At 35.7% G+C, this 24030-nt stretch overlaps 1 protein-coding gene across 4 annotated transcripts in view; it reads left to right on the forward strand.

Moving 5' to 3' along the window:
• The window catches only part of RRM2B (ribonucleotide reductase regulatory TP53 inducible subunit M2B), a 35863-nt gene extending 14383 nt beyond the window's left edge, over positions 1-21480 (forward strand). For all 4 annotated transcript variants that reach the window (XM_082364419.1, XM_082364420.1, XM_082364418.1 and 1 more), the window contains 5 exons: positions 536-630; positions 3248-3381; positions 12226-12330; positions 13510-13623; positions 17783-21480. In XM_082364419.1, coding sequence (XP_082220545.1) covers positions 536-630; positions 3248-3381; positions 12226-12330; positions 13510-13623; positions 17783-17935 — 601 coding nt within the window. In that variant the 3' untranslated portion in view covers positions 17936-21480. The remainder of the gene's footprint in view (positions 1-535; positions 631-3247; positions 3382-12225; positions 12331-13509; positions 13624-17782) is intronic.
• The last annotated feature ends 2550 nt before the right edge of the window (positions 21481-24030 follow it).

Consider the following 24030-nt stretch of genomic DNA (forward strand, 5'->3'; position numbering starts at 1 on the left):
TTGCTTGATTATGTTAATATTAGGGAACTAAATATTAGGGAAAGATTATTCAAATATGGAAGTTTAGGAGTACCATATTTTCTGTTGCTTAATAATGTGTTAGATTAAAAATAACTCGTATAGGACCAGTAAATCTTTGGATATTATATCTTAAAAAACTGTTCGCACATTCTGTTTAGAAATTAAATATTCTAATTTAGTCAATTTTGTATAAGACCAGATCCAAAGCACTAATTTGAGTTTTACTTTCACGTCTATATTTTATGGACATGCAAAAATACAGAAGAACTACAGGTCTGTTGCATACCATAGAATTGCATAGAATCAAATATAGTCTGATTAAAAACAAGTGAATTGGAGATTCCCTGTGGTCCAGTGGTTAGGACTCGGCACTTTCACTGCCGAGGGCCCGGGTTCAATCCCTGGTTGGGGAACTAAGATCCTGCAAGCCGTGTGGCACAGCCAAAGATAAAAACAAAAAAACCCCCAAAAAACCAAGTGAATAACTTTGCCATTAATTCTTTTGTTTTTACAGGGAATTTTTATTTAATGCAATTGAAACAATGCCATATGTTAAGAAAAAAGCAGATTGGGCCTTGCGATGGATAGCAGATAGAAAATCTACTTTTGGTATGTAGCTTTAATTTATATATGATCAAATTTGCCTTGGGTTATACAATGCTATTTTACATGGTGTAGTATCACTATTCCTAAGAATTAATTAGAAACTGGTGAAAAAGTAATCTAAATCTGTTATCTATTCTGTTTATTAAATTGAAAGTTGAAAGGTTAAATGTCAGCGCATAATTACAGGTAAATAAGAATCAGTCACATAGACTCTGACAAGAATATTAGAGCAAGACTATATGCTTTCAGTAATGTTTATTTTCCCTAAAATAAAGCAAGTCAAAGTCTTAACATTTTTCAAGGAACAAATATCTAAATTAGTGCACTCAACTAAGGCAAGAAACAGCTTGCAATAACAGGCTTCTTTTTCACAGATAAGTTAAATGCAGACACGCTTTTGGGTGAGTTGAGATCCAATAACATTTTTTTAAGGAAGCGATTAACATTGTCTCTTATAATATAGTAGTTGGTTAATAAATATTTATTACATTTAATTAAAATATTCAGATATTTAATTTAAATAGCTCTAAGTACCCTTCTTATTCTTATTTATTTCACAATTGGTTGTCTTTACTTTCTGGTTTTATTCATGATGTGGGGAAAGAGGTCTCAAAATTTTTGGTCTAAGTACTCCTTTGCACTCTTAAAAATTATTGAGGGCTGGTTATATCTATTGATATTTTCGTATTAGAAATTAAAGCCAAGAAACTTTCAAAATATTTACTTATTAATGCATATTAAATTAACAGTAATAACCCATTGCATTTTGAAATAAATAATGTATATTTATGAAAAGAAACACTGTATTTTCCCCCAAAATTGGAATGGCCTAGTTTTGGCCATTCCATTCTCACTGGAATGAGAATGGCCTAGTTTTTTATTTTTGCAAATCTCTTTAATGTCTAACTTAATAGGAGGATAGCTGGATTATATCTGCTTCTGCATTCAATTTGTTGCAGAATGTTTTTTTGGTTGAAGTATTTTAAAAAAATCCAACCTCCTTCAGATATGTAGTTAGAAAAGGGAGAAGTACTTTATCAGGTTTTTCAGGTTGTTGTGAATATGTTGTGTAGCCTCTGGAAAACACCACTGTATATTCATAAGAGAATGATGGTAAAAAAGATAAATAGTGCCTTATTATTACTATGAAAATAGTTTTGACTTCACAGACCTCCTGGGTCTGTGGATCTCCAGGGATCCCTGGACCACACGTTGAGAACCAGTGAAACATATATGTCTGCATTGCTTTCAGTTCATTTCAAGAATGAGAAAAGCAGTGGTTCTCAGTGTGCATAAAGTCATCTGGAGAGTTTGTGGAAAAATCCTGCCGATTCCTGGTCCTCACCAGAGAGTGATCTGCATTTTATACCCAGCTGATTTTCTCACAAGTGGATTGAGAAGCACATTTTGAGAAACATTGGCTTTAGAGAAAAACAAAGGGAAACATCAAGGTGTTCAATATGCACTGAAAAGATTAGTGTGGATAGAAAATGGCTCACAGAAAGCATGTCTTTCATGACACTACCAAAGAAGTAACCTAGAAATAGAGAAAATAGAGGAGGGTGGCAGTCATCCTGCGACAATCTGCTTAGTTTTTTAAAAAGTGAGATATACTGCTTAGTTTTTTAAAATATCTTTAAAGAACTTTAAAACATTAAGTATATAGATTCAACCTTAATATACGTAATGAAATTACATTTCAAACATCAAAAAAAGTATGAGTTACACAATCTTATTGCATTTCATCATAGAGGTTAGCTGTATCTTAAAAATACATCCTACTTTCCTATCTCTAAAATCATAAGGCCTTTACAATTCATTATAGCTTTTAGAAGAAGTGTTCTGGAACATTTGTAGCTCACATCTATTCTTGAAAATTTGTAAAATTTACCCCTCATAATCTTTTAATCCTCTCCAAAAAGAATAGCCTTCTATAATTATTTCTGTTATGATTTTCATTCTGTAGCATTCATGTGAATGCATAGAATAGTTAAAATGACAATGTTCCTCTTATTCACAGTTTGTATAAAATTATAGTCTAGTTCCCTTATAGATGAACATTCACATGACATCACATTTATGTCAATTAAAAATGAATCAATTATACCTATTATCTTATTAATAGCAAGATGAAAATATAGTAATCTATGTTAAATTAATGATAAGTCTCCATCCTAAAACAAATAACTCACTAGTCTAAAGAGCTATTTTTGTTTTCAAAAGGGTCAACAGAGCATAGTGTACAAACATACATGTATGTACATATTGCATTCACAAACACGTACCTGCACTCACAGGCACGTGTGGTGCACAGATATATCACCTCTTTTTTTGCGTGTGGAAGGCTCTCCTTTGTCCACATTCCAAGACCTGCAGGAGTCCAGTGTTGGACATAAGACCTGAAGCTGACATACCTTTCTGCTCTAGTAGGTAGAGGTGGCAAACTTCCTCCTCTGAAGACTTGGCTGTGGCACTAACTTGTTGATTGTGTTTCTTGGCAAAACAGTTGTGATATTGTTATTAAAAAATATATGTAAAAGTATATATTATACATATATAAGCTTGAAATTGTCTGCAGTGTATGATATTTCAGAAAGTGAAACTATTTTTCGTCTCCCAGGGGAAAGGGTGGTGGCCTTTGCTGCTGTAGAAGGAATTTTCTTCTCTGGATCTTTTGCTGCTATATTCTGGCTAAAGAAAAGAGGACTTATGCCTGGACTTACTTTTTCCAATGAACTCATCAGCAGAGATGAAGTAAGGAATGAAGTATTCTTCTAGTTATATTTGTAATCATAGCTGCTGTTCATTTATTTTTCTTTCTGCTGAAAATGCTTATGGTGACACAAATATCCTGTTAATTAATAAAACAGGAAGTCATTTCTTCCTTGGATTTTAAGATTCTGTGTTTTCTTCCTACCTCTCTTACTGTTCCTCCTCAATCTCTGCCCATCCTTATGTACCAATGTACTCCTGGGTTCCCACTTTGGTCATTCTCCTTCCCTATACATGACCTCCTGGCTGATCTTATTTATTCCCATGGAATCAGCTGCCACCTAGATGCTCATAACAACTAAAACTTTATCTTCAGCCTGGTTATTCTTTCCTGAGCTCCAAACCCATAAATTCAAGTGCATGTTAGACGTTTTCTTCTGGAAGGCTCCATAGATATTTCAAACCTAGTATTTCAGAAATCAAGCTCATCATCTTTCTCCTGAAATGTGTTCTCCTTCCTGTTTTCTCTGTCTCATTGAGTGCCTCTACCTTCTACCCAGTCATACGAATTTGAAATCTGGGAGTCATTTTAGAGTGCTTCTTTTTTTTTTTTCAGCTATATCCAATCAGTAACTAAATCTTGTCTCCCTCTGTCTGCAACACTCTTTCCATCTTTTCTACCATTTTTTTTTTTCATCTGTTGATTACCTTCTCACAAGTTGCCACTTAAAACTTTCCTACCCCAATGAGGTAAAACTGACCACTCTTTGCTCTATTCCTTTGAAACCTGAATTTGTCCCTACCTTAGAGTCCGTAACATGTATTGCACTTCTTGTCTCTCTCCTCTACTGGACTCAAGTTCCTTGAGTGCAGAAACCTTGTCATTTATCTTTGTGTTCTCAGTGTTAGACCATTATAGCCGTTCGGGTCACATTGATTGACTAATCCTGGCTCCTCAGCTTATTTCTAAAGTGACCTTGTCAAGTTACTTAACTTCTCTGAGCCTCAGTTTCTTCAGCTATACACCTTAACAGGCTTCTGTTAAAATGCAATGAAACAATATGTATGAAAGTACTTTTTGGGAATTCCCTCATGGTCCAGTGGTTAGGACTCCATGCTTTCACTGCTAAGGGGGAGCAGGTTCAATCCCTGGTTGGGGAACTAAGATCCTGCAAACTGTGTGGCGTGGCCAAAAGAAAAAAAATGCTTTGTATAATTACTTTGTGTTGTTTTGTGTCTTTAAATTTCTAATAATTTTTATTATTAATGTCATATATGATTATTATAGAGAATTAAGAGAATAAAATCATTCAGTCTCAACACACAGAGATAGCCACCTTTCATATTTGGTATTTCCTTCTGGACAATTTCCTACATTTAAACCTATGTAAATATATACAAACATGTTTTTATAATTTGAGATATTCTGCTTTTTTCATATTTTTTTGAGCTAAGATCATCTCTTTTCACTAAGCAGAATATTATGAACATTATTCTATGACATTAAGCATTTTTTGGAAACAGTTTTGTTAGATATATATTACATATCCTAATGAGTACATGTATCATTTATTTGACTATAATTAGACATTTAAGTTGTTTCCTGGTTTTTTGTTTATTTGTTTTGCTATAATGCAAAATGACTATCTTTGTATATAAGCTTTGTCTCAATTTCATACTATTTTCCTAAGCTAGATTCCCTACAAATAAAACTACTAGAGTATAAGGTATGAACATTTTAAAGGCCATCATACTTACTTGCAGATTTCTTTCCAGAAATCTGATAACAATTTGTAGCCCCACCTAACAATGTATGAACATGTCTTTTCTTACTATACCCTTACCAGATTTACTTGTTAAATATTGGATAAATTTGATAGGAGTAGTTAGTATCTCATTATTAGTTTTAGTTGCATTTATTTGATTACTGCTTAGATTGAACATTGTTTTCATAGTGATACTAGTCATTTGTCTTTTTTTCTGTAGTTACCTGTTCTGGTCTTTTGCTTTTATTCCCATTGGTATATATTCCCAATGCACAGTAACTGATTGGGCTCTTTCAATAAGTATTTGTTTATTGAGTTAGTTATATTTATCACATGAATATACTATAAAATATGAATTTTGTTATATTTACTGCAAATATTGTCCCAGTTTGTCCTTTGCTTTTTAATTTTGTTTGTTCTTTTTTTTTTTTTTTGGGGTGAAGTAGAAAAGGATAGCTTTATTTCTTTGCTAGGCAAAGGGGGACACAGTGGGCTCCTGACCTCAAAAAAAACTACGTTTCTCTGTTCGAATCTGCCCTTTGGAACTCAGGGAAGGTCATGGAGGCTGGAGTCTTGCCTACAATAAATGGGGGACAAAAGGGCCTCCAAGCCCGGGAGCCCCACAGGGCCTCACTCAGTTTCACTCCACCCTCTTCTTTGATACTCCTCAATCTTGAGGACAGATATTGGACAAGAAAGGGAACAATCATTTTGGATAGAGATGTTAATCATAAACGGAGGAACCCTGTTTTAGGGAGACTTGGTTATAATCCTCACTTCAGTTTTTATCTTTCCCCAAATCTTTCAGGGAAGTGGGCAATGACTGTTCTGACTACTTCCTGCTCAGATGGGGCATAGTCCTGCCTAATTTGGGGGGAATAGATACCGAATTAAAAATATTTGAGTTCCACGTCCTGGATCCAAGTCTTATATGATTAAGATCTCAATTCCTTGGTCCCGTTAGAGGTAAGAGTGACGACTGGAACTTTAGTAGACAGAACGGATCTCATTCCCTTAGGAATTCAGGAGAATAGGTCTGAAGGCCAGTTTGGAACTGGTACTTAGGAGAGACTTGTTGTAGCCAATTGTTTCCAAACCATTCCTTGTATGGGGAAAACCCATCAAAGCAATCCTGAAGACCTGGAAATAGGAAGTTGACCACATATCTAGCAGTTAGAACTATCAAAAAGAATCAGCATATGAATCTATAGGTAGGAGGTATGAGAAAGGCTAAGAAAACAGAATTTTCATTCCGCTTGTCAGAACAAATACTTAAGTTTCCCAACGGGTGAGATGTCCGCTTCGGGAGTCAGCTCGCTGGCTGTAGGCAGGCTTGGCTGGTCAGTCTCTGGTAATCTTCTTACTCTGGTGTGATGTACCCATGGTTTTACTCCATCCGGTTTTAGAGAGACGTGAGTAGTAAGAAGAATGTCATAGGATCCCTTCCTAGGATCCCTTCTGTTTCTCTTTAAGCTGCTGCTTAGGTCCTTGCTCTTTCCATACTTTCAGCAGCACCTGGTCTCCTGCTCTGAGGGGATGCAAGAGAGCTTCCAGGTGAGGGGGAGACCTATGGAACATAAACTCATCCATGCATACAGTTAACAATTGACCAATCTGTTGTACATACTGTTTAATTTTTTTCTTCCTGTGTTAGAGATGTTTCTCTTTTTTACTGTTGCTACTTTTTCCCTTCTGGCTGGAAAGGCCTCTACTCAACCTTGATCCAGGTGTAATCCTCTTAAATTTTTAGCCAAAATCTCATTGAAGAGGGTGGGGGAATTTTTAAATCCTTGTGGCATCCTTGAGTTTGACATAGCTCAGAAGAAAATTCCAAGTTTGCGACAATATAGGAATGAATGTGTCTGAAATCACATCCACAATGGTCATGTAGTTTTATCATAATTACTCCATTTTGACTCTCAAATGCATTCCCCATGTCAATGTTAAAGCAGATGTACAATGCATGTCTGAAAGGCCACAAAACAGGCCACTTTTTAACCGCTTTTTAAAGTTAAACCATGTATAGGCCAGAGTGACTTCCTCATACCTCAATATGTGCAGATTTTTTTCTTTCATTTCCCCTTTCGATTGCAAGTCTTTCAGTAGAAGACATTGATGATCAAAATATCTGTCCCTTGGTGCCAGGGTGATTCAGCTGTTTGCCCCAGGTGTAGATCATGTCCCTTGGTGCTAGGCCTCCTTTGTATTTGCCTAGTCAATCCACATTGGGGGAAAACTGATCAGGTATAGTGAACAAGCACAGAGGTATGTTAATGAGGATATGCTTTATAGGCTATACATTTTATCATTTATACCCAATTGTCACACAAGCATTGTACATGTGCTTTCAGCAATAGACCTAAAACAAGCAGTGGTACATGATGAGTAATTACACTCTGATACCTTCACTAGGTAGTTTCCCTTTCCTCCTAAACATCAGGGCAAAAGTGTGGCTAACACAATAACTTTCATAAATTCAAACTTCAATTAACGGAACTAGAATTTCGTATCTATTGAAACATAATTCTTTTCTCTAAAATACCCTCATTTTTATAACCCAAGAGTCTCCAATTTCTGGAGGGACCAGGCAGAGATAAAAGAATATTTCAATTTTTCCTACAGAGGTGTAATTTACCCAATTGTTCTAAGTCATAAGTAGCTTGAGGGGAAGGGCTTCCCTATGTCTGGGAAAACCATAAACATTATTTACCAGCCCACTTGGTAACTAATCCTTTTGCTAACTTTTTATGAAGCCATCAGATTCTCCATCAAGATTTTTAAATTTATTAACCAGCTCAGCTGTATGATATGAAATTTATCAGAGACTTGTATTTGTCAAAAGGGATCCTTCACGTAAGTCTTCCTGAAGATGAAGCACCTTTGCAAAAGCATCAGAGTACAGCAACAGAAAGACTTAAAAGGGCTCAGTTAAGCATCTGACTGCAATGTAATTGGTAAAGAAACTTGGTTACAATAACCAGGATTACATTTAACTTGACTGATTACATTTAGTTTAACATACCAAATAATCCTAGTTAACTGTTTCTTTCTGAGATGCCTCAGGGGCCCTCTGAAGAATCTCAAAGTTAGCTGGAGGTCAAAAGAACCTTTAGAAACTGCCAAACAATACTTACTCATTTTACCAAAGTGAAAAGATTTCAAGGGCAAATAGGAATCTGGTCTTGCCCTAGCCCACTCCCAACAAAATCCATTTACCCAACTAGATTTAATCCAATCTTTGAAAATCCTGATTATGCATAACTTTAAAAACATGAGCTTTCTTATGGAGAATTATTCCTAAAGAGTTTACCCAAAAGCTCTTATCTCACTTGCATTACTTAACATTGATGACTCTAAAGACAGGTCTATATTAATCAAACCAACAAGCTTAAGCCACCTTCAATAGCAGATATTAATTCAGTACTGAATATTTCCCAGATCATGTGGTCCTAAAATTTATCTTGGCCAATTTTCTAGACATTTAGATTTAATTTGTAAGTGCTTACTTTTAAGTCAATTAGATAGAGCTCATTTACAAGTTAACTTTTACATAAAGACTGAACCAGAGATCTCAGTTTTTTTGCTTGAGTTTAAAAAGGCCTTCTTTCCCTGCCTTTTTCTTCAGTCTCAGGAACTAGAGATGGTCTAGATAAAATAAGTGTTCTGGCGGGCCCAGGCACAGGGGGAGAGAAATAACAATTTCTTTTCATGGGGGAATAGCTGAAGATCTCCCAATTTTGTAAAAATACCCTGGGTGTGGTGTTATAAGATGGAACAGGGCTCTGATCACCCATAACAAGGCTAGTCCAAAAGGGAAAATCCCAACCAGCATTCTGCCACAGGCAAACCCAGACACCATAGGACGGATTCCCTGGTGTTGTCACACGTGAGCCCTGTTAGTGAGCCCTGTTATTCAAAGACGTCTCAACCGGTCAGTGTAAGTACTGACATGCATACATACATACAACAAACATGGTCCCACAAACAAAACATGTACAACTCTTTTCTCAGTCTCCCTTATTTCCCTTTCCCTTCAGAAACAACCAGCTCTAGGCAAAGTGACTTTCCTTTCTCTTTGTACCATCAGCTTGTTACCTAGCTGCTCATTTTTATTATGTAACTGCGTGAATGCTTGAACATATGGAATTTCTCCTGTCTTTCTATTCCTGTGACAAAACAGCTCTAGCTGGAGAATTGTATAATAATTTAGGCTACCATTCAAAGACCATCTTTCCTCATTTTCAAGAATGTACGTTGGCCAAACAGAATTACAATAGAATTTCATTTTTTCCCCCGTTATAGGTTTAGAACTATAGGTCGATGAGTCTGCCAAGATTTTCCCCAGGGGGCTATCAAATGGAGAAAGAGGAGGAGGAGGAGGGGAAGGCGGGGAAGGAGAAGGAGAAGGAAAAGAAGGAGAAGGAGAAGGAGGGGAAGGGAAAGAGGAAGAGGAAGAAGAAGAAGGAGAAGGAGAAAGAAAGAAAAAGAAGAAGGAGAAGGAGCACTTCCTATACTTGATTGATAGAACACTCACCAGTGGACTGAAAACAAATCAGAACCCTCGCCAGCAGACGGAAGCCTTATGCCAGAAAAAAACAGACAGCACAAAGCTCAGAGTGGCTGCTTCCAAGTCCTACTTATCCCATGACCTTAGTCTAAGCAGCGCCTTACAGATGGGATTTCTGAAACAGAAAATCCCCAGATGGGAACCAAACGTTCCCCAGATGGAACCAAAAGTTCTTCAGAGGGACAAAATTGAAGGAGCCTGGGAGTGCACTTCCAGGGACTTACCCAGATTCTGGCAGAGGTGTCGCGACATCAGACGCTATCTTTTCTGCTTTGCCAAAACAATTCCTAGGAATAGGAAGTCCAGGGCGGTCCAGGCAGGAGGAAGAGAGGAATGTCCTCAAGGCAAAAAGGGCCTCAGCAGTTGCTAGGGGGGGCCCTCTTCCTCTGTCTATTCCCACCTCAGAGTTCCAGCTGCCAGGCTGGCAGACGGCGTATGACTGGGGGCTTGGCCTCCAGACAAGGGTCCCAGGTGATCTGGCCTCTAGGGACACCCGTCCCCCCCCCCCCCCCCCCGGACCATCCCCGAGGTGGTCCCTTGGTGATCACCAAAATTGTTACCGAAAGCTTGGCCTCTCTGTATACCGGTGCCAAATCGAATCTCAGGGGACAGAGTTTTGGGTGAAGTAGAAAAGGATAGCTCTATTACTTTGCCAGGCAAAGGGGGGACACAGTGGGCTCCTGCCCTCAAAAATTGTGTGTCCCCTGTTTGTTCTTTTAATGTACAAAACCCTGAAATTCGTGGGATCTACTTTCAGAGATGAGTTAAATAGTCAAACATATTTTGTTTTTGGCTTTTGAACATTTAACTCTTTAATGCCATTGAAATTTGTTTAGTACAAGTACGGAATGTAATATAAATAAAGCATAGGATAAGTTAGAATGTAACTTAATTTTATTTCACACACTTGGGAAGTTTTTCCAATTCTCTTTAAGTAATCCTTCCTTCTCCATTGACTTGTGATGTCTTCTTTATTATATATTAAGACTTCAAGTATACTAAAATCTGTTTCAGGGCTTTTTCTTTTTCATTAACCTATATGTCAATATCATGCCATAATAAACTATTTTAATTATTGTAGTTTTTTATGTTTTGATAATTAGTAGGCTAAATCTCATAACTTTTATTTTAAAAGTGTTCTTAAAAGATTCTGCCCATTTAGCCTTCCAGATTAATTTTTTAACTTAAAAACAACCCCACTAGGATTTTGATTAGAGTCGCTTTAAACCTCAAAATTAATTTTATTCCCTTATTGATTTAACAATTACGAGTGCCTGCCTTTGACTTACTCATCTCTGTAGTAGGTAGCTAGCTATCGTTTCTAATCAACACTATGTTGTCACCTTTCAGCAGTTCATTTGAAATTCAGCCTTTGGTAATTTGAAATATCCTCTTTAGTCAAGTGGAGGGGGTATGTTTCACTAGTAAATTTTCTAAGATTAGCTATTTAAAGAGGTCTTTTTCTAATGGTTTCTTCTGGGAATGACAATTTAACTAGGTACATAATCCTTGGAATACAACCCTTGATTTGAGTCTTATCTTTCAATTGTCTGGGTTTTTGTTGGTTCATTTAGAAAAAGCTAAGCAGCTCTGATTTGTAATCCTCTAAAGTGTGTATTCCTTCCACCTTCTCCTCCCTTGTCGGCTTACAGATTCATTTCTTTTTCTTTGTAGTTTAGAAATGTTAACTGACTCTGCCTTGTTGTCAGTCTCTAATTGTTAATTTTGTTTAGAACTCCATCATCTTTCTATGTCTCTGACCTTTCTCTTTTTTTTTTTTTTGAAATTTTCGTCTGTTGTTTTCAGCTTTATACCATCTGTTCTGTGTTTTGAAATCCCGATTATTGTAGGTTGAATCTCCTTGCTCTATTCTCCAATTATTTAATTTCTATATCATTTCATATATTTGCATAACTATTCTGTTCTCCAGTTATTTAATTTCTATATCATTTCATATATTTGCATAACTATTCTGTTCTCAAGGTATTTCACAATTTTGCTTTCTTTTGTCGTTGAGTTATCTGCAATGTCATTTCTGCTTTATACAGCTTCAGATGGTATCCTTAATTCTTCAGTTTCCATTTTCATTACACTGAATTTATTTTCATCTTGAGCCATTCTTGTTCAATATAACTTGTGTTTTTGAAATCTCTGAGTTTCACCTGTTCTTTAAATACTTAATTGTTTTTCAATCATTTCTTAATTTTTTAAAAAACACTAAAAATGAGCGAATTTGCATTTTGGTTCTTCTTGCTTTGTTTTCCTTTCCAAAATGCTTTTGGTTGCAGATTTGTTGTTGTTGTTAATTAATCTTTCATGTTAATGAACTGAGATTTGCTGGCATTGAAAATTTTTCATTATAGGTTATTATAATTGGCATTTTAATAAGATTTGAAGAAAAGAAGTTCCTGGCCCTGTTAATCCTTCTTCTGTCTTCCAGAAGTTCAGTGTTGCATTCCAAACTACCTAACTACTATATAATGCCTGATACATCACTGTGTGAAAATAGCTGATTAAACATCCTTTGACAGTGATATTTTTCTTCTATTTTAGGGGCTTCACTGTGACTTTGCTTGCCTGATGTTTCAATACTTAGTAAATAAGCCTTCAGAAGAAAGGGTTAGGGAGATCATTGTTAATGCTGTTGAAATTGAGCAGGTAAGCAGGGAAGCTTACATAATTAGCACATCTCTCTTTCTTTGATGTTTGTACCATTATTTCATTAGGTTGACACATATGAAATTGCCATTTTGTAGGTCAAAATAGGTATCAGCAATATTATATGGTCAACCTGGCAGTACCAATAGATGATGTATTGCAGTTATTATGTCAACTTATAATTTGGTTTATAAGTCAGTCTTTATTATATATTAAGATTTTATGTATACTACAATTTGTTTCAGGACTATTTTTTTGTCTCATTGATCTGTCAAATTTCATGCCATAACAAACTATTTTAATTATCTTAGCTCTCTAGATTTTTAGCTGCTAGAGGGCAGTGATGGTTTCTTGTTTTGTATTCTTAAACTAACAGGGTATCTAGCTTGAAGCATGCATCAAATGTTCACAGAATGAATAAATAAATGAATTAGTGAATAGTAAAGTATGATTTAGGGCATGTAAAGATCTCTAACTAGAAAGACCTGGATGCTTCACTTAGAATGTACTTTTATCATTTTAAAGAACTAGTTGAAAAGTAAAATAAGTTTTTAAACTTCTTTTTAATAGTGCATACTTTAACAGCCATAGTTTTCATATTGGGAAGAGAGAAAAGGCATAAAATGCATTTTGGTATCTTGAATCACTTTTAGAACTAAATCCAAATGGTTAATATGTTTTATTTTTTCTTTGTTAAAACTTTACCACTGTGTTTCAATATAATTGGAGTTCAGTTTATCTCCCAATTCCCAGATCCATTTCTATTTCTTTCTCATTTTCTCTGTTAATTGAACTTTCTGTCTTTCCCAGTTCCCTTTCATAGTCATGTTAATCTTTTTCTGGGTATTTCAGAACAAAGTATCTCCTTTTTTTCTATTGAGAAAGCATATAAATTCAGGTCCTACAAGTGCTACTTTAAAAAATACCGGTAGTGTAATAGTTTCAATTTACTTTGGCTATATGAGAATGTGAAATAGTAAGTGAATAGCAACACCCCAAACATTTTTAAGCACATGAGCATTGTTTGCCATGTTGAAAGAATTTATCCTAGTGTACTTTCCTTGAACAAGATCAGTGACTTAGCAGATTAATAAAATTAGAACCCTCTTTTTATTTGGAAAACACATACAATTTATTGTTCTTTCTTTCTACTTTATTCTGTTTTTCTTTATATCTCAGGAGTTTTTAACAGAAGCCTTGCCAGTTGGCCTCATCGGAATGAATTGTGTTTTGATGAAACAGTATATTGAATTTGTAGCTGACAGATTGCTTTCAGAACTTGGATTCTCAAAGGTAAGGTGTTTAAAACGTATTACTGCTAGCTAAAACGTTACAGTCAGGTAAGACCTCTAAAATACGTACTATATTTCACTGAAAGCTTTTGTAACATACTAGTCTATTTTTTTTAATTGTCCACGACAGCCTTGTTTTGCATCAACAAATTGATTTTTACAAAATCCTTAAATGAAACTTAAATGAAATTCATAACAGAAGTACATGCTGATAAATCTTAGAACTAATAAGCTCAATAAATTACATTGTAATACATAATTGTAGGTATCTATTTAACAGGACTATCTTTAAGTAATTGGATTTAATATGCAAATATATGTTTACCCTCAGATAAATCCCCGTGTGTCTATGTTATAATTTGGGGGTTAATGCTTTTAAATAGGAAATCATTATTAGGAAGACATTAACTGTCATAATTTGACTCTTTGAACTCAGTTGTCTTTAAGTTATTTCTGTCATTTTGTTTATCAGAGATAATGTACCTGAATTTTCAGGTGTGCTTTTCACATGACTTAAGAGGTGGAGGCTGCAGTCAGACTACCTGGGTTTGAATCCTGATTCCACCACTTTCTAGCAATGTGACCTTAGGCAAGTTGCTTAACCACTGTCTCAGTTTCCTCATCTGTAGAGTGAAGATAATAATAATAATCCTTACTACAAATTATTGTTGCTGAGTTGGTATACTTAAAGCACTTAAAATAGTGTCAGACATATAGTAAATGAACACTAAATGCTCACATTGTATTCATCATAAATGGAACATTCACAGAAATTTACTATGTACTATACTATGTTAATTAGAAATTATAGGTTTTGATTTCTCAGCATGGAAATGGAAGTTTAAATTAATGAGAAGAATTATGAAATCCATGATGCTGGGGTAATCATTACCTTTCTTGGTAATACATTTATTTTCTGGTAACTACAAAAATACTGTGATGAAAAAGTCAGATGGGGCAAAGATTTTTTGTAATTATAAACTGTAAAATATCACTATTTATATATTTTAGTTGCAAGATCCTCTCTTTTTACTGATCATTAATGAGAGAAATAAAGATTATAATTACATTAATATGATCTCTGAAATTTATAAACTATGTATTAAAAGAAATTGTTTTTTTTCCTAAGTTATACAATATGTTTGTTATAGGAAAGTTAATTTGTTAATTTTTAGTTAAACCTTAAAGTGAACTCACTGTCCTTTAACCCACCACCATATCCTCACACCCACACATCCACATTCTCCTGCTTATTGGAAAACTACACACCCCTGGGTCTAGTTTTTCCTCTGGGAACTTGCTAACTGTAGATATATAAAACATGCCTCCTAAGAAGAAAATCTGGATGTAGTATAAAACATTATTTCTCCACAGGCCTTCAAAATATCTCAATAAATTCCAAAAAGCAGAAATTATACTGACCTCTTAGATTTAATGCAATAAAATTAGAAATTAACAATAAAAGATTACCAAAAAGTTCCATCTACTTAGAAGTTGAGACTATATCCTTTAAAATGAGAGTAAAAATGAAAATATAAACTATAGAAAATATAAACTAAATGACATTAAGATTACTATATATCACAACTTGTAGAATGCAGCCAAACAGATCCTCAGAGGAAAATTTGTAGCCTTGAATGTCTATTAAGAAAGCAAGACAATTTAAAATACATGAACTAAACTTTGAACTCAAGGAACTACAAAAAGAATTATTCTTATAATGATAGTTTTTGGTAAAATAAGAGATTATTTAAATTAGCAAATGGTTGTCATTTATACAGAATTCTAAATAGGAGCCACATTAATGTTGTTTTCAACTTTTCTTTTAGTTTTGGATTAGTCAATAAATATTTGAGTACTTCTATGTGTCAAAACCAAGCTACTTAATTTAGGTTGGTCTTAGTTACTTTGTCCATGCCATGAATGATTTGGATCAGATTTTTTGGAAGATACCCAGTTTTAAAATCCAGTGAATCTATGACTATTGTTCTGTGCTCTTTCCACTGTATCCTGTTGTGAGTGAAACTCACCTTTTCACTGCCTCTAACACTATTTCTGACAGACAATTTCACAGAGTTCCACAACTCAACCACACCCAGCATATGAACTTTTTTTGGAAAAAAAAATACATATAGCTTTTTTAAGATATAAAGCACAGAACATGCAGTTCACCTATTAATAAATGTACAATTCAGTGGTTTTAGTATATTTGCAGAGTTGTGCAGCTATCACAACAATTTGAGAATATTTTTATCACCCCACAAAGAGACTCTATACCCATTAACAATCAGTCATTTCCTTTTTCCTCCATCCCCACCATAGCACTAGGCATTACTAATTTTTGTCTCTTTAGATCTGCCTGTTGTATAAATCCCATTTCATATAAATGGAATCATACAATATATGATACATAGCATATACTGGTATATGGTATATACAAAGCCAGTATAATGTTTTCAAGTTTCATTCATGTTAGCATGTATCAGTGCTTTATTCCTTATTATGGCCAAATAATATTCCATTATATGATTATACCAAATTTTATTTATCCATTTATCGGTCGATGGAGATTTGGGTGGTTTGCATTTTTGGCTATTATGAATAATGCTGCTATGAACATTCATGTATAAGTTTTTGTGTGAACATATGTCTTCATTTACCTTGGATATATAACTAGAAGTGAAATTGCTGGGTCATATAGTAACTGTTTTTAATCATTAGAGGAACTACCATACTGTTTTCCAAAGCCACTGCATCATTTTACATTAACACCAGCAGTATATGAGGGTTCCAGTTTCTCCACATCCTCACTAACACTTATTATCTTTTTTTCCTTCCGGTTTTATTGAGATATAATTGACATACAGCACTGTATAAGTTCAAGGTGTACAGCGTAATGATTTGACTTACATACATCATGAAATGATGACCACAATAAGTTGTCTTTTTTATTACAGCCATCCTAGTAGGTGTGAAATGATATCTCATTGTAGCCTTGGTTTGCATTTCCCTAATGGATAATGATTTTGAGCATCTTTTCATGTGCTTATTGGCCTTTGTATATCTTTTTTTAGAGGAACGTTTGTCCATTCAGATCCTTTGCCCATTTTTAATTGGGTTATTTGAATATATTCTTATCTGTGGTATTCATAATTCCTGCTGGAATATTCCTAATTTTTAAAAATCCTCTTTTATTGTTCTTCATGGATCATAGAAATGTCTCCATTTCCATCAAGCATTATCTCCAAGCCTGCCTCTTGAATTCAGAAGCAGTAAAAAAGTTTTGTCAACTTATGTGCCACTTTTTGTTTGGGGTTACTATGGACAGCATTTATTCTGTCTTCCCCAATCATGGTCCCTTAACATCAATTTGATGATTATATGTTCTCTTATGAACTAAGAAACATATTTATGTCCACAGTACATTGTTGGTAATTTAATATTTTGTAGTATCATGTATATGTGACTATCTAATGGTAATACCTGTGAAAAATGCCTATAATATCTATGGTGTTTTAGATTTCTCAAGCTGTGAAGACATTTTAGTCATTTTAGTTTGGCATTAAATCTTTCATTTCCATTTTAAAATAGTCTTTTTTTCCTTTCTGCTTCTTAGAATACCAGAGATGCTCGTATAGTTTCTTTAAGAGGTTAATAGGTGATCTTAGTCATCTTAAAATGTATCATCAGCCTTGAGTGCTTCCAGGACCCTAGGGAATAGTGTGATCTTTTTTTTTTTTTTTTTTATAGCTACTTTATTTATTTATTTATTTATTTTTGGCTGTGTTGGGTCTTCGGTTCGTGCGAGGGCTTTCTCTAGTTACGGCAAGTGGGGGCCACTCTTCATCGCGGTGCGCGGGCCTTTCACTATCGCGGCCCCTCCCGTTGCGGGGCACAGGCTCCAGACGCGCAGGCTCAGTAGTTGTGGCTCACGGGCCCAGCTGCTCCGTGGCATGTGGGATCTTCCCAGACCAGGGCTCGAACCCGTGTCCCCTGCATTAGCAGGCAGATTCTCAACCACTGCGCCACCAGGGAAACCCGAATAGTGTGATCTTTAGGCGACTAGACAGGTGTTGGGAGACCTGAGTTATCTATTGTTCTTCTTGTGGGATATAATTTGGCTTCTTCAGAATGTCTAACAATATTTCTTTTCTTTTCAGGTTTTTCAAGCAGAAAATCCCTTTGATTTTATGGAAAACATTTCTTTAGAGGGGAAAACAAATTTCTTTGAGAAACGAGTTTCAGAGTATCAGCGTTTTGCAGTTATGGCGGAAACTACAGATAATGTCTTCACCTTAGATGCAGATTTTTAAAACCCTCCCCATACATATCTAAACTTATCATTGGTAAATAGCAGTCTATTTTTCTCTGCTTAAAAAAAAAAAAACACCTAAAATGTCTTCTTTAGGGCACAGGAGTTTACTCAAAAGGAAATCCAAAACCAAATATCAATCAAGTTGGATTTATAGACACATGCTTTAATCTTCCTGTTTAACAGTCAGAGTATGACCTCTAAATGCTTTTGTTTCATCACTGAAATAAAAGATGGCATTATATTTGTTAAGAGCATGGCGTGAGGGGTCAGATAAGAGTTTGAGATTCTGTCCTACTTTGTGTGACCCTTGGTAAATCAGTTAATCTCTCTAAACCTCAGTGTACTTATCTTTAAAATGAATGTAATAGTAGGTCCTAAATTCATAAAGTGTGTATGAGGATTAAGATGCAAAATAAGTTCTTAGCCAATACTGCTGTTGCAGCCTCCTCCTCCTTCCATCTCCCCCTCCTATTATTATTGTTGTTAGTAATAGTATTAATTGCAGTGATGTGCTAAAATACTCCCATCTCCTCAAAGTAATTGTGATTCTAGGTCCTAAGATCTAGAATTAGATCTTTGTATTTTTAATGTTTTAGGAAGAACATAAAGATTTCCTTAAAAAGATTATAATTTTCATTAACATGAGAATAACTTCTTTGAATTTCTCAGTGTGTAGTTAAGGAAATTTAGTTCTAAGTTGCTTTGGGCCGGATACTTACGGAGTGGAATCTAGGAGGTTATCATGATAGTTGACCTTGTAAGCAAAATGATTCTCCTTCAGAAATTAAAAGGGTAATTTTAGCCAGACGTAGCCCTGGAATGTTTAAAACCAGGGTGAATTAGCTAGAATAGCATTTCCCAAAGAGTATTGTAAAAGCTGTTAGCCCCTCTAGATATTTTGTGGGATGAAGGGGAGAGATTCTGTGGTCAAATGAGTTTGGGAAATATTGTACACTCCATTCCTCTTTAGAATGTACAGTCAGTACATCAAAGACTGAGAAATTCTGCAGTACATAAACTGATTTCCCCCTGCATATTCCAAACCTACTTAACAAAGATATGTTTTTCACCTGTTAACATCTCACCTAACTATTGTTCCTCAGAACACAGGTTGGAAAAAGCCGGCCTAGGTAACCGTTCTGTACATGGAGGAAGGGCTTGTGGACCAAGCAAGGGAGAACCTGGTAGGGATTATTGAACCATTTCAACTTTGTGCCAAGCTGAGTAAAGTACCTGTGATTGACCTCAGCTATATTTCTTATACTCCTACAACTCTTATATGCTGTTATGAGATTTAATTCTTTTATGGAACGATGCCTGCTGCATGATAGCAGATGGTTAGGGAGACTGAGGAAAGGCCAGCATCTGAGAAGTCTGCTCCCTCTTTCATAGGGAGCTGTCAAGAGGTAGCCTGAGCCCAAGCAAGCAGTGGGGTTCCCCACTCGCAGCAAATTATTTTCTACAATTCTGGTTAATAAGGTTTAGAAATTTTCTCTTTGCATAAATTTTTGCTCCATTCATTCCACAACTATCTAATGGATTAAAACTGGGAGTTTTCAAGTGGATGCAAAAGGAACAGGCCATAACTTTATCTGTTAGAGAGGATGTCAGAAACTTGAGCTATTTTGGCCTATGATAATACCATTTATTTGTTCAAGGCTTCATAGTTTGCCGAGTGTTTTTGCATCACCTGATTTGATCTCACAACAGCCTCATGAGCTTGACAAAGCAGGTAGTATTGAAATTTATAGATGGAGAGAGTGAGGCTCAGCAAAGTTCAATGATTTGGCCAAGATCTGCTCATAGTCACCGACCCGACAATATATTTTTTTTTCTTAGAAGTTATCATATTTCTGATATTTAGTCCTTTGCCATCCATCTTCACTTGGTTTTGCCTATTTTTCCATTGAACTGTCACATACTTTAATTAAGGTACCATATACATTAATGAAAGTATCATAGTATCATAAGCATTTTAACTATATTCAGGAAATATGTTCAAAGACATTCATCTACTGCCATACAAAAACTTACATTTAAAATTGATAAAATATCGGTAGTGACATGGGAATACAAGAAAAAAAGTTTTATATTGCATATTCCCTTTGTTTTGAATCCAAATCTTTCTCATAGGTAATTACAGGTGCCTTAATATGAAGCTTATTTATCGTAGCAATAAACCTAACTGTATTGAGATGACGTTTTAATACTGAAATACTGGATTTTTAATACACTGGTTTATTATATTCAGTATTCTATCCCCTTTTCCTGGCTTCCAGTTTTCATATTTATTTATTATGTTTCATGTTTTGGTTCTTAGTTCTTAGGGAATCAGGAAGTTGTGGAATCTCTTTTTAATATTATCTCACAGGCAAAGAAAAAAATTCAGAGTATGTTTATAACTTTTGTTTTAACAGCACATGTATTTAAATCATTGCTATAGTAAAGTTGGTTATTTAAGAATGTAAAAACTAGTTGTTTGATGACAAATTGCATTTATTAAAAATATTTCCTTGTAGCCATGTAGAATCATGACTTGGAAGGACTCAGGAAGACTGATCCAGTGCTTTCAGACAGGGCTGTTTTGCTGTTCAATTACATACAATAATAAACAATTATTCTTACAATATAAGCTTACCTCAGTCATGTCTTTATATATGAAATTTTTCCAGTTCTCTCATTTTGGAACATTCAAAATTTTCAGCTCCTTTTGCCATTTTGTTTTTCGTTTGTTCATGGAAAACGTAATTATAGAGAAAACACAACAACTTGTATATTTAAAAAATAAATTCTTTCATATTCAGAATTTTGCATTTTACATTTACATAAGCTAACGTCATACCACAGAATTCCCAAATTGCATTTGTGCAGATTAAGCTAAGGGCTCAATGTCACTAACTGATTTTCGGTGATAAAGAGAGCTGCTGCTGGGCTACAAGAATGCCAGTTTAATCCTGTAACCAGCTATTATATTTTTGAACTAAATTGAGTGAACTGGTAACCAACTCAGGAACCCTTCCTCAGCAGAAATCTGCATGAGTAGCACAGAAGTGAAATCTGTATATCTTTGTTTTTCCCGCCCTTTAAATGGTCTGCTCCTTTTTAGACAGCAACAGGTTTGAAGGAAAATCTGATATTCCTGAGGCATTAGGACAAAAGAATTGAAGCCTTTAAATTTGGGGCTTAATTCTGTTAAAGAAAATATAGGTGAAAATGAAAGGCTGAAGAATTTTTTTTTGTACAGGTAAAAACGTAACAATTCAGTCTTTTTCTAAGTTTCCAGGAACCTTAACTTATGTATCTGTTTTACAACTGTGTTTTGATTTTTCCAAATGTCTGGTCATTTAGCAAAGCTAGTATCTACTGTTTACATAGAAAGCTTTCTTAGGTGTGGTGTACTTAAATATTTTTAATGTATTTTACATTATGGTCAATCCAGCCAATCCTGCATATATAGAATTTGGTGTTTTTTTTCCCAAAGAAATGAGTTGTTCTGTTATTTTATTGGTTTAGTACATTAGAATAAACTGTATCATAGCTACATCATTTTGTGTATGTCCTTTTTGAGTAAGAATGTTTCTTTGTAAGTGCAGAGGCTATCCTAGTAAAGGAATGTATATATTTTCTATTTGAGTATACAGATAAATACATATTGGTATTACTATGTTTAACTATTCCTCCTACCACTCTTCTTTGACCTAAGTGGGAACCCCCCCCAGCTCTCTCTCATCTACTTTCTCCCAATCCATGCGCCTGCCTTTCTTCGTGTCTCTTTGTATCCAGCTGAGATTCTACAATCTATCCTATTACTAGTCGTAACATTCTCTATCAATACCCTGAACTGTGTTCTTCATCTGCATTTCTACCTTACATAGAAAATTCAAAGAAATTCCTCCACCCTGTTATGAAGCCACAATCCAGTTTTTCCATCTTTGCACCCCACCAGCCAAATACTGCTAGAGAAAAAGTCATGTAAGACAAATTGGATCTACTATAGATTCGTGATTACCTACTGTCTGAGTCCATTCGGGCTGCTATAAAAAACTACCGTAGAGAGGGTAGCTTAAACAAGATATTTATTTCTCACAGTTCTCAAGGCTAGGAAGTCTGAGGTCAAGGTGCTGACAGATTCAGTGTCTGGTGAACCTTGCTTCCTGGTTTATAGACAGCTGTCTACTGGCTGTGTCCCCACATGGAGGGAGTGGTAACGGAGCTCACTGAGGGCTCTTTTACGAGGGCACTAATCCCATTCACGAGGGCTCTGCCCTTATGACCCAATCACCTCCCAAAGGCCCCACCCCAAATATCATCATATTGGGGGATTAGGTGTCAACATGAATTTTGATGGGACACAAACGTTTGGTTTATAGCACCTCCATCAGCATTGTCTGACAATCATACTACAATTTCCTGGTAAACTTGTTCTCCATTCTCCTCAATTGCTTTTTCACGCTGTTTCCTCTCTCTGCTCCTACCCTCACTCCCCAAAGAGGAACCTATATCATCTCTTTTTTCTTTTTGGACTGTGGGCACACAAGAGAGATTCTCAGAGTCAGCAGAAAATTTTGACAATTTAGGAGCTCTAAATCTAGAACCTAAGAACTTGGCAGTAGAATCCAAGATACCAATTTCTATGCATGATTTCTGTTCTGTGCAGTCATTACCATCAGAGAGTGATTAAGGAGAATATCTGTTCTGCCCTCCCTTCTGGGAATAACAGCCACTTAATTCTGGGAGCTGTTGCTCCCACTCCCACCATGTGGTTCTTGCAGGGCTGCCATTGCTACTTCATCTGCACAATGTGTACTTCATATGTTTGGGCACAAGTGTGAGGCATGTGATCCAGGCGGGGCCAGGTCCTTACCTAAGGTTTTCTAACTGAAACTAAAGGAAAAGGATCACTTTTATTCTAACAACAAAACTAGAGAAAGTGTCCTACCTCTAACTCCCCCTGAGATCCAATCTTATCCCAATTCTTTGCAACCTTTCATCGTCCAGGTAATAAATGCCTACTTTTTTGCCTACGATAGTTCAAGTTAAGTTTCTTGATTTGCAACCAAAAAGACCCTAAAAGCAGAAATTGGTTCCTGGAAACAACACAAAAACAAAGTGATTGGCAAGAACCAGGGTGTTCATGTGTGTATCAGTCCAGGAGCTGAGAGCCTGGAGTTTGCACCTTGAGCCCAGGGTTTGCACCTTGGATGGACCCTGAGAGCCGGGTGTTTGAGTCTTCAGTGAAAGTGAAGTACTCTCTGGAGGACAAGGTGAAGAGTAGGAGAGGGAGGTAGAGCTGAGTTGTGAGTCTCAGAAGAGCAGGGTTTTTACAGAAGAATGTGGTGTCCGTGGTCTGCACACTCATCCTGCAATGAAAAAACAGCTGTCCTTGTTTTACGTGGCCTTTTTAGGTGACTTGTGCATCTGGGCTTTTTGCACCGTACGCCACCTCTCACAACCACATCTGTGCTCTGGTCGTTTCTCCAAGTTGGCGTGTTTACACATCATAGGGAAAGAGAGCATCGCAAGTTTGTGTGAGTAATGGTCAAAGAGAATGTTCTTGATATTGCCTCACCAGTAACAATAGTGTCCAAGTTCTAAGAGGAAAAATGTGTGCTTCACTGTATCTTGAACATTTAATTCTCAATAAAATAATATTTTAATATTTAATATTTTAATATTTTAATATTAAATTTTAAATTATTAAATTAAAATATTTTAATATTTATTATTTTAATAATATTTTAATAAGATGATTTTTGCAATCACATTATTCCAATCATTTCATTGGTTCCCTAATTTTATGAGGAACTACTGTGTCATAATAATAGTTTATAAGGGATCTGAGGCTTAGACAAGTTAAGTTACTTGCCCAAGCCCATGCAACGAGTAAAAGTTAGAGGCAGGACTCCAACCCAGCTGTCATGGCTTTAAATCCCATCATTTTTTCACTGAGTGTACCCAAATTTCTATTCCTACTACTGCTGGAAGCCTTTGGCTTCCTGCAGGTGGTACCTGCTCTGGAAGATCCTGGAAATGTTTTGCCTGAGGTCGCATTTCCTGACTTCCTCATGGTGGAGCCCTTGAGCCACTGGTCTC

The sequence above is a fragment of the Balaenoptera borealis genome (genome assembly GCF_965194805.1).
Source record: "Balaenoptera borealis genome assembly, chromosome: 17".
In the NCBI taxonomy this organism is placed as follows: Eukaryota; Metazoa; Chordata; class Mammalia; order Artiodactyla; family Balaenopteridae; genus Balaenoptera; species Balaenoptera borealis.